Genomic DNA, 12,493 nt, shown 5'->3' on the forward strand with positions numbered 1-12,493 from the left:
ACACAAGCTGGAATCAAGATTGCTGGGAGAAATATCAATAACCTCAGATATGCAGATGATACCACCCTTATGGCAGAAAGTGAAGAACTGAAGAACCTCTTGATGAAAGTGAAAAAGGAGAGTGAAAAAGCTGGCTTAAAGCTCAACATTCAGAAAATGAAGATCATGGCATCTGGTCCCATCACTTCCTGGCAAATAGATGGGGAAACAGTGGCTGACTTTATTTTTTGGGGCTCCAAAATCATGCAGATGGTGATTGCAGCCATGAAATTAAAAGACGCTTACTCCTTGGAAGTAAGTTATCACCAACCTAGACAGCACATTAAAAAGCAGAGACATTACTTTGCCAACAAAGGTCCATCTAGTCAAGACTATGGTTTTTCCAGTAGTCAAGTATGGATGTGAGAGTTGGACTATAAAGAAAGCTGAGCGCTGAAGAATTGATGCTTTTGAAGAAGATTTTGGAGAAGATTCTTGAGGGTTCCTTGGACTGCAAGGAGATCTAACCAATCCATCCTAAAGGAGATTAGTTCTGGATGTTCATTGGTAGGACTGATGTTGAGGCTGAGACTCCAATACTTTGGCCACCTGATGCAAAGAGCTAATTCATTGGAAAAGACCCTAATGCTGGGAAAGATTCAGGGCAAGATGAGTAGGGGATGACAAAGGATGATATGGTTGGATGGCATCACCGACTCAATGGACATGAGTTTGGGTAAACTCAGGTAGCTGGTGATGGACATGGAGGCCTGGTTTGCTGCAGTTTATGGGGTCGCAAAGAGTCGGACACGACTGAGCGACTAAACTGAACTGAAAAAATGCTAATTCATCAAGATGCTAGGTAATTTTTAAAGTATCAAATTTTACTACTATAAAAAGGTGTACAAATTTAGATCTGAATATCTGAAAATCCTTAAAATGCATTTCCCTTTTGACTCACTCATCCTAAGTAACCATAATACTTTTTAAAAAACACAATACAGTTACAATCTAATTTATTCCTTTCAAATTTGGAAAGTTATCTATTTAGCAATTTAGTGACAAAAGGTCATTTTTATGGATAAATTAATCAGAAAAATCACAGACCTAGAAGAAAGATTTTTATAATTTATCATAAAACCAAGGTGGAATGTTTGTTTCCTACTTCTTCTAACTTCTTCCTTCTTCTAACATAGCAAGAAGTTAAAACTGTCTTTCACTTTTTCCAGTAAAATATTCCTTTATTTTATGCTGCAATTCAAGAGGAATGAAAAAACTTTTGAATACAATGAAAGAGGTCAATAATTTAAATTCAAATAAACCAGGTAATAGTTCAACTGTTTGAAATAGACATTTTTCCTCCTCAAAGGTAAAATATTTAAGCTCACCTTCTGTTCCAATTCATTTTTCCGATAGTTAATAGTAATGGAGTAATAATGTCTGTTTAGTCCATGAATTAATGCCTATATAGATAAATGATTAGAAAAAGGACAAATCAGTATTTTTCATCTAATAAAATAAATACAGCTGTTTGAAAACATTGACATATCCAGTAGACAATACCTTTATATCTTCTAAATATGACTTTTTATCCAAAATAAATATCAAACTATTTTTTTCTCAGCTAAAGTTTAGGAGTGAGGTTCTGATGTATGGGGCACACATTCTTTAAGGCATGATATAGCAGCACAGATTCAACAGTTTTAGTAGCCTTGCTCAGAGTTAGATACAGTTTGACTTTATCATTATCTAACTTAGAAATTAACTATTCATAATTTAGAAATAGCACATAATTTATTAAGTCTAATTTATGATCATCTAGGCAGTGGCTCTTTCTTACTTAGAAAAAAGCCTAAAAAGCTGTAACAAAATAATTATTCCTTCACCCACAACATTAATCTGGAGTTTCCCTTTTTAATTCATTTCTAATATTTGAAAAGTAACTGTCTGCACATGTCTCTAAATTAATAAAATGGAATCTGTTCTGTACTGGATCTAGTGACAGGCAATCTCACTCAGCAGTACTTGTAGATATCACTTGGGCTAAATTTATATTTCTTTATTATTGTCCCTGTTAATCTTTCATACTCCCTGTGTTAGTTTTACTACTTTTATCCAAATACTGTAATTGAAAATCAAGTAGGTAGTGCCTTCAAGTTCAAAAGTGGGAATTTCAGCAGAAAAGTTGAATCTCTAAAATATGGACCTGTCTGTTTCCCCATCTGGCTAATGGAAACTTCTTTCCACTGTACTTGATCACCGAGAAAAACAGGGAGACCATAATAAAAACTTAAGTTAACGGCATGGTTTTATTAAGAAACAATAACCCTGCATGTGCTGGAAATGCTTCACAACTGCTTAAATAACTTAGCAGCAGAGGTTCAAATGAGGTCCAGAACAGTTTCTATGGACTCCTTAATCAGCCTCCCAAGACATTAAAGCACAGAAATATACATTGGATACATTTTCAAGTACAAAAACAAAAAGGGCTTTGGGGTTAACTCTCAGGAATCTAAAGATAAACTATAATTAGATTTTTATAGTGTAGTCTTAAGGTGTTGAGGCAAAAAAAGGGGGTAGAAAGAAAACATTTGATGAGTACCTGGCATCTGCTTTACAAAATAAGTCTTCTAATCTTCACAACAACCCAGTAAGGTAGGCTGGTTCTGTGTGTATTTCTGACAGATGAGGTAATAAGACACTAATCTCAATTTGTACTAGTTTCTACCTAATAAAAGGCAAAGCTGGGGTCTGAGCCTAAGACTTTTTGACTCCAAAGCCCATGTTTTTTTCTAGCATACTATGATGCTACAGTATATCTCAGAAATTCTTAAATTCTTTGTACTTTAAAAATGAGAATGAAAACAAAGCATAGTCTTATTATTAAATTTTGCTAGCAAAATCATCCCACCAAATACTAACCCATTTTAGATTATGTACTGCAAAAATCCATTCTCATATTTCTAACATCTGCTATAATAAAACGGTTGACATGTGAAATTAAAGTACTAAGAGGATCTATTAAATCCTTATTCATTTCAGTAATCAAGAACAGTGAGTAAATTTCAGTGCATAGATATGTGTACTACTGTGAGGATCAAACAGTGGGGCTAATCAGCGCCTCCTTTAAATGGTACTCAACTTTATGCAAATTAGGAAGTACATCCTCTGGGTGGAAGAATTTAAAGAAAAGGTGCCCAAGTGCTCCAAGCAGACACAGCTGGGCTAGAGAGTGAAGCTTAGGCTAGATTCCAGGTGCCAACTGACCTCTCACACAAGTGCTTTTATGCCGCGCTCCAACTGTGTGATTTTACATAGTGGCCATAAAGCTAGTAATGGTATAGCCAATAGATACAGAAGTCAGCCAAATGGGCACCTACACACGTCCGCATTTTGGAGATAAACTGTACTGCTGAAATACACAGTTTAGAACTTGAAGGCACTACCTACTTGATTTTCAATTACATTATTCAGATAAAAGTAGTAAAACTAACACAGGTAGTATGAAAGATTAGCAGGAACAATAATAAATATAAATTTAATCCAAATGATATCCTCAAACTATTTTCTAATTTCACTTACTCACCTGCTGCATGCCCCCATTACATTCATCCCAAATCATAAGTAAACTGGCCCCGCGGAGTCCTTCTTCCATATAAACCCAAAAGGCGCAGGCTCTTTTATTTAACTTAGTGAAAAATAAACTTTCTCAGATTCACCAATCTAGTTGACACTGAATTACAAGTTGTGGCAGCATACACCAAATATAAGATTAGCTTTACCAAGGAGGAGACTAGCCTCTTGAAAGGGCCAAGTTGAAAATGCCATAGTATATCAGGCCAACAAAGAAGTTACATAACCAGGAAATTTTGGAGAACATCAATACCTAATTTTTAAATCTACACCTAACAAAACACATGATGGATTTAGGAAAATTTAGGCAATTCTTCAGTAAAACAGGATTTTGTCCTGAAGCTCATTCATTAATTATTTGAAAACTCCAACAATTTCTCATAGAAGCACTATTAAAAAGCAAGGTTCTGTTCTATACTGTTTATATTGTGGGCTGTAAGCTTTCAGTGGCTGATCTGGGAAGCTAAATCACCTTTTAGAGCACTGTTTCTAGGACAATACATTTTAGAATTACTCAAATGGGACTTAGCTTATTTGCTTCATGGATATGCTGACCCTTGTTTTCTTTGCTCAAAAGCTGTCAAAAACTTTCAAAGAAGGGAGTTCTTCCTAGGTTGAGACTCAATATCACGTGTAAGATGCTATTTATTTTAGACAAAGAGTAATCTGGAGAAGTAACTAGACAAAGAGGAGTTTTGAGATCCCACTGATTTGACTTTCAGGTTATTTCTATATTTAAGTTCATCTTTAGAGTAGAGCTTTATAATTTTGTTGGTATGACAGATCTGAAGAAAAGTACACCAATAATCATTATGGTGAAATCATACTTTCTGGCAATGTCTAGACTACTCAGGAGAAATGAGAAGTTCTAACTTCATTTGCTCACTGTGTGGAAAACAGGCATATTATAAAACACACAGCTTATGAAAGGTATAATAACCTATTTATAGGTCCTTGATAGGTTAAAAAAAAGTTTCATGCTCTTAAGGCATATTTATTTAGATCTAAAGATAATCTGTTTGCCTTATTTTACACTGATAAACTGAAACTGTGCTGCTAAATATCATCCATTAAATCATACTTTAAAAGGAAGCTTTCTTTATATAAATAAAATAACTGAAAAGAAACAAAACATGTGCTTTGTTCCCTTTTGGGTGGAGGACTAGGCTCCAAATGGCAAATGCAGAAGGGATAACTTTTGCTAAATACTTTTTCATAAGTTTTGAATTTTGAGCTGTATATGTATATTATCTATGCCAAAATTAATGAATTAGTGAATCTTCTAACTATAGTATAAAAGGAGAATCTCTGTTTAGAGTTCCTACAACTCACTAGGTAACCTAGGCAAATCACAAATATGCTGGGCTCAAGTCTCCTCATCTACAAAATGCCCACAATGGTTCTTTCTAGAGCAACTGACTCACAACTGCTTAACAACTACTGAAAATAATGTTTTTCGAAGAGTTTAATTCTGTTAGACAATAAAGTTGTACTCAGAGCTACACTTAAGGGGCTCACAATCCTAGTACAATGCATCTATGCATCAATAGTTAGTAAATTTCCATGCAGCTGACAACCAATCTTCAAACAAACTGTGACCTTTAAGGACTTGAAATGATGAACAATTTTTAGTGAAATAGGTTTAATAAAATAAATGTTTGCTAATCCTCAATTCTATACATTTGACAGTACTGGTCAAATGTTCCACATACAAAATAGTATTACAGTTACGAACATTAACAGGAAACTACAGTATAGGCATCACACTTTTCACTCTATTGGAAATGACTCTATTAATGACTTCTCTTATTTAAAACATGAAAGTTCATATAAACCTTGTCTATTAGCTTTGTTTTGTTGTAGATGCTCCAACATTGCTATTAGTGCTTAAAAGTAACATCTTCTAAAAGCAGTATGTTTCACTGCAAAAAGTTTAAGAAATAAAGAGAAGGAAAAACAAGAAAAAAATCCATAATCCTATTACCCAAAGGCAATCAATATTAACATTGTGGTGTAAATACACACACACAGTTTTTAATATATATTTTTTCAAAGAGGAGAACTTGTATATGTGATTTTATCATCTTTACCTTAAAGTATTTTAAACTTTCCTCAATATATTAAATAGTAGTTTACAATATAACCCTAATATTATAGTAAAAAAAATCAGCAAAGCATTAGCAAACACCAGCATGAGGGCTGATGGACCTATTCCTACTACTTGTAAGTTGGTTTAGGAATAAGATCCCTCTAAACACAAACTAATTTTCCTCCAAAATAAGAGGCATAGCCTTTCTGAAAGGTTTCTGATCCCTGAGGTACAGATTCTGCCAACACATCTTAAAATTCTATTATGAATAACACCATTCACTTCAAGTTCTTCTAGGCTGCTTTCTTTCTACCTTGTCTTAGAAAACTAAGAAGTTGTATTAAGGTGTGCCCTTGTTCTGTCAGTTTTTCGCTTGACCCCATTTGAGTGTTTTAGTACTGGAATTGTCTCAAAACTGCAAAGCATTCAGATAGATATCTTCCTGATGGGCACTATATAAACTGTGAAATAAATATATTTACAGATTTTAATTGGAAGGCAAAACAAGCTAAGAAGAAATGAAAAACAATGATGCTATAGCTGTTATATACACAGGTCCCTTTAACTTCAGTTTGGAAAGCTTCACAAGGTTCATCTTAAATTACAGTTTATCAGGTAAAAAATACAAACTGGACTGATGCAAAAAGAACCAGACTTTAATTATTTAATTACACTCAATTTTTAAGGTTAAACAGCAGTATTTAAATTTAAAAGACAGTATCTGCAACAGGTGGCTGTTGACTTGCAATTAGTAGAAACTTCTGGCAGAAACACACCATGCAGTAATCACAATGATCTTAGACTGTGAGATGCTACTTAACCTTTTGCAAAAAAATAATGAAACAGTATGATGCTATGGGGGTTTACAAGAAAGGTCATTATCACAAGCTAAACTGGTCCAGTAATATATTCTCTTGGAACATGCAAGCATGGGCTTGTCTGTACCCAATCAAAAGCGCTAGTAGCTTACTTCATACTCATTGTACTTTGTAGTTTTCTCTGATGTCTGAAATAATTTTTTCAAAAGCAACACACCTCAATCCTTTGGGAAAAAAATTTTTTCACTTTGATGAAGGCTTCAGATGAGTGATTGCTGAAAAACTACGCATCTGAAAGTATAAAGTTATCAAAGTATAGCCAAGCTTAACCATGGCTAACTGTCAAAGCCACAACTCCCTAAAGACAACCACAGGACAGAGCAAGGTTTCAGAAGCAGAGCAGCAATAGCTACTATAATGCCTCTGTCCTGTGTGTTCTATTTAACCAAACATGGCATTCCTGTCCTTTTAATTAATCTTCAGAGAAGCAATTAACTATACAGACACAGGTTGTGGTGCATTTAAAAACATATTAAAATAATTTTTGCAGACAATAAAGATTTGTGTAAAAACAATGAGGTATGTGAACGATACAAAGAAAACACTAATCACTCAGGAGGATATTAAGTGTCTACATAACTTTAATAATGTGCCTGACATTACTAGAAAGAACAAGATACAAACTAATCGAAAGCAATATGTAGCTGTGTCATGTATGAACTGTTTTAAAAGAAGGGATTAAGCAAAATAAATTTTAAAAAGAAATATTTAAGTACTATTTAGGAACTGCTTCTGGGAACCCCTTAAAGTATACAGCAATTTACCATTAGGTACTAAAAGTCTACTAACCAAACAATAATGATACTATGATACCTAACACACTCCACTTAAACCACTATCAGTCCTTTACTACATTGTTAACCAACAAAACTATAAGGTACTCTCAAGATTAAGGATCTACTATGCCCCCCAAAAGGATGTCCTCAAACTGTTAGCGAAGTTTAAAGACATCACTACAAGCAGACTCACGTACAACAAATCTAACTTTTGCAAAACTATTTTCATAATCTCCTTTTAAAGCACAAGAAAAATTAATTGCAAAACAAATTAAAAGACTAAGTATTGGATCATAAACTGGTCATTTATAACAGGCTTTTAACATGTAAAGCAGTTTTAACATATAATCAAATACAGGCATTACCTGAATAGACGGCTTGTTTAGGTGACCCAGATTTGAGGTTGTTTGTCTTGGTTCATGTCCTAAGACCATCATATTGGCATTGATCAATCTGAAGGCATCAATAACAACCTGTAAAAACAAGGTGTCAGGTCATTTCTTTTTTAAAAAGCAAGTGATGATGTCAAGCAACAGTGGACAAGGCATGATCAACTTGCATCTGTTTCTGGCCTATTTCCAGAAAATCATTTAATTATAATATTAATAAAAAAGAACCCCTGCTGACTGTGCCATCAGCACACCACCCTCTATCTTGTAATGTAAGGTGACACCAATTATTGCAATTTTCATGAAGCAGTAAAGGAAAATATTAACTTTGCATCTTTATTATTGAAACACGTCATTACTAAACTTACACCAAACAGCCCTCATTGGTGTGCATGTCTGTCACCTAAATTTTACCTAATCAAAATGAATGACAAAGAGAAACTAAAACTGAAAGTGAGCACAAGCTAAGGGACCACATCTAAAGCCCAGCCCTGTCACATCAATTATACTATCACAATACTTGAAATGACAACAAAATTACAACCAGCAAGGCAGTCACTCCACGTATTCTCTTCTAGTCAGATACCTTTTACTTCTTATGACTATAAAAAACTTTATACCTTGTCTGATGGCCTTAAATGTCCAAACCACTCTCAAGAATAAGAGGCACAATACAAGAAAACCAAGGTCATCTACGCTTTAAGTTAGGAACATGGTATAGAATGATACAGTTCTAAGTTCAAAGTAAACAAATAATGATAGGTATTCTCTTTTTGCTGGGTGTATTCAATATTTTTGTAGAGAAAAACTTCAAATCTTTTTATGATACAAATCATCAATTAGCTCTTATATAGTAAGAGATTTAACAAGAATCACCTATTATCTGAATGCTTTTCTCTGTTCATTATCATGGATTTGAAAGAACTTGTTAAAGGTTTTAAATGTTGTTAAGTTTTATGCAAAGAACCTGGGATCTCAAGACACATGTCTCTTTTAGAGAATGTAAATCAATCACCTAGAGAAAAAACTCAATACATTCTTCATATAAAAATATCTTAAAGCAGGATACAATAATATTTCTAGGTTTGCCTTTCAAAGAGATTTATCAGTGTTTCAAAAGTTGCTGTCAACTAGACTGTTTCTCATTTGTATAATTATTGTTTGAGGATACTAAGTAAAAAAAAAAAAAAAAAATTCCAAAATAAGTCAATTGGAATGTAATAAAGTCTGAAACATCAAGGAAGTATATTACTAAATGCTATACGCCAAGAACAAGACTGAAAGAAAGAGTCACTCTTTCTAAAAAGCTGCCATGAAGGTATGAAAGTACACAAACAGATCAAAGCACTATGACAAGTGACACAATCTAAGGCCTCTGTCTATTCCAGCAGCCAGATAAATAAATAAATAAATAATCAACCTTGCCTTTTGCTTTTATTTCTAACAGTTTGAATTTCCCCAAAGATTCTTCTTGCCTTAAAATAAAACCAAGTATCCCCAGAACATGCATGATTTAAAAGTTTGTGAAAACTTTTTTCTTTTTATACAATAACTGTAATTCAGTCTTAATTTTCACATTTATGTATAAATAAATATGACCTAGGATTACATCTCTTGCTTACACTTTTTTTTTCATATTTTTCATAAAGCAATAATAAAAATATGTACTACTATCAAACATGCTTTAATCAGATATTATCAGACAGTTGTTTAAAAACATATCAAAGTAAAATTTTCTAACATTTTCTACTAAAAAGCACATAAAAATAAGATAAAATTCAGGCCAAAGAAGGGGAAAAGAGACTATTCTGATAGACAGAAGTACAACTTAAATAAATATAAAATTAAGAATTGATTCCCTAACCAACAGCAATAAATGTTTAAGAGCAAAGCATCACTTTGGTCCAATTGTTTTTTAAAATAGTTTGATTCCAAATAGATTTCAGTACAACTTACAGAAAAAGAACACTCCTACAAAACTATGAAAATTTCATTATATATCACAAGATGTATTTTTATGTAGAATGCCTTCAAACCAAAGCAGCAAACCAGCTATTTTACAGGAAAAAGTCTCTAATATTTCTCTGGAATATTATAAACAGGTATGAAACTTCATAAGAAGGAAATGGAAATATCAGTTAAATAGATATTGTGACCAGTTTAAAACAAACAAATTTAAATTTTTTAATTCTTTTTAAAATTAAGAGAAAAATTCAAGAATTTAATATGCTGTTCCAACCTATGTGAAATTAAAAGCTTAGACTGACAATTTCTGACTGACAATATGATAGCAAATAGAAAATGAATAACTACACCAAGATCAAAGGAATTTGCGTCCATCACTATAGCAACTGTCTTAAGGAAACTAACATGTTCAACAACCTGCAGACTAAAATTAGATTTAGCATGCAATAAAAATATAAATATGGCAATATAGTCTACATTTTAATTTCTATACAATTTTATAATTGCTTTTTGCACTGTGAAAATAAGTAACTTTCTCCTTCAGAACAACTATCAAAATAGACTCATTAATGTCCAGTGCACTAATGAGCAATGGGTGCAGAAGGTGTTAATTATGCCACACTAAGATTCAAGAAAAAGCCCTAGTGAGCACTTGGAGGTGTGTACAAGCTGAAGGCACTTCTCCATGTTTATGTATTTACAGCATGATGCAACAGAATGACAGCAAAGTGGTCACTCCATGGATGAGGATGGAAATCTTAGATACAATATACTGAACAAAGAACCCCCTAGGATTAATTAAGGTATGGGAGGGGGGCAGGGGCAAAATCCATTTTTTCGAGCTATGTGATTTTTCTGAATGGTATCTTTTAATGCATATATACATTAAACCAGTTCAGCCTATATCATAAGCTTATAAATCCAAAAAGTAATTTAGCCAAAAAACTTTGCCCAAAAAACTCTCTCCTTAATATGTACCAACAAAAACTTCCAACCTAAAGTATGACAAATATTTTCAGGAATATGAGGCTAGACTTTTATAACTCCTTTCCGTGCTACAGTCCTACGCACCACGTTGAATCTCTGTTAACCAGCCTGACCACTTAATTTTTTCTGGTACAAGTGCCTTGAGACTTTTCAGAGGTCACTGCAACAGTAGACAGCTTATAACAAAACCATTAGCAGTTTGGCTAGCTTAGGGAAACCTCTTACTTTCCTTTTTTGTTTATTATCACTGCATGAATCTGCAGCATATGATAGTTTATAATTTCTCAGGCTTGTTAAATTCATGTTAAAGGTCTGTTTTCTTGTTGAATAAATTTTGTTCATATAATGCTGCCTATTTCATACACTCAGTCTTTAATAGCACCTTTGGTCTATGCGCAACTCACAGATCAAAACAGAGGACTAAAATAGGGGTTGATGATGCTATTTACATGTGTGATTCCTGCTGTCTTCTTGTTAGTAGCTTTAATATAATAGAAGACCTTGTCTGTTTTGTAATTAACACATCTTTACTGGAGAGATATTTGGAAGTGATTGCTGTGAATATACTGGTTAGTAAAATAAACACAATCACACACCACTTTCTGTTATCAGACAAATTTGTGAATTGTACACATTATACTCCAGATCAACAAACTGTGATATAACAGCCAAGTAGAAGACACATATTTATATAACCCTTTATTTTTCTGAAAATATGTATTCACTCTGACCTTGCAAATATAATTAGCTTGTGGGATGTGCAGATTTCAGTACCATGGTAGCTTTACTAATTGCAACTCTTGGAAATAGACACTAAATATTTGGAAGCTGCCAATACAAAATAAAAACTGCATCTTTTTTGTACATCTGTCTTAGCTTATAAAAGCAAAATAGTTTTAAAAACAATACTGTGTTCCATATTATTCCAAGCACACCCAAGGGTCAAGGACCTATCATTTCATTTTTAAAACGAATCTGGTTTAGGATACAAAACTATAATTATTTTCAGATTCAGTTTAATCCATAATTTTCTGGCTTCTTTCATGAGTATAGTACAGTTTAGCCAATATGCTATTTATTTTTAAATTCACGTTTTCATATCAACTACTAGGTCACTGAAAGACTAAATTTCTAAAGCACCAATCTATAGTTTCCCAATTTTTACATTCAAAGGAGACTATTTTTTAAGTAAAGCTTGTAAAATTAATTTAATACAAAGGTGTCTGAAAGAAAAATGCATAAGTACTTCTGGCAGTAGATACTATAATTCACAATTTCTCTCCTTCTCTCTTGTTTTTTCAACAGTAGCTGCATTTGGCATTCCCAACTGCCCTTATTTTGAAGTCAATGACTATGGGAAGTGTTTATATATAAAATGAGCCAGGGGAAAAAAAGCTTGAAAAAAAAAATTCAGACCTCAAAATCAATGTCAAACATCAAGAAAAGAGAAGAGTTACAATTCAATTATCAGTTAGGTTACATATTTAAACACATATAAACCCACCACCATGTGAAGTAGGTCTCTAAATGGCTATAAAAATGCTAGGTGTGGAAAGAAAAGCAACACCCCACATCAAATATCCTTTATCACCTAGAAATGACCTGTTATCAACTGCTTAGGTTGTTTCTAGATTCTTTAAAAATTAAGGATGCATGTGACTGGGAAGTACTGCTGGGGTTTGTGACCATTTCGTTACTTCTGCTGCCATGCACTGCCAGACATCTACAAGAGAAACACATCTTATGTCTCCTGTAAGCCCACAGCATAAAAAATTCAAAGAAATCTTACTTTTTATG

At 33.3% G+C, this 12,493-nt stretch overlaps 1 protein-coding gene across 1 annotated transcript in view; it reads right to left on the reverse strand.

Annotated features, from left to right (window-relative positions):
• Positions 1-12,493, reverse strand: part of PSMD14 (proteasome 26S subunit, non-ATPase 14) — a 102,923-nt gene that overhangs the window by 18,046 nt on the left and 72,384 nt on the right. The window contains exons 8-9 of the mRNA XM_068968018.1: positions 7,721-7,828; positions 1,368-1,442 (exon numbers count right to left, since the gene is read on the reverse strand). Coding sequence (XP_068824119.1) covers positions 1,368-1,442; positions 7,721-7,828 — 183 coding nt within the window. The remainder of the gene's footprint in view (positions 1-1,367; positions 1,443-7,720; positions 7,829-12,493) is intronic.

This window comes from Capricornis sumatraensis, chromosome 3, assembly GCF_032405125.1.
Source record: "Capricornis sumatraensis isolate serow.1 chromosome 3, serow.2, whole genome shotgun sequence".
NCBI classification, from domain to species: Eukaryota; Metazoa; Chordata; class Mammalia; order Artiodactyla; family Bovidae; genus Capricornis; species Capricornis sumatraensis.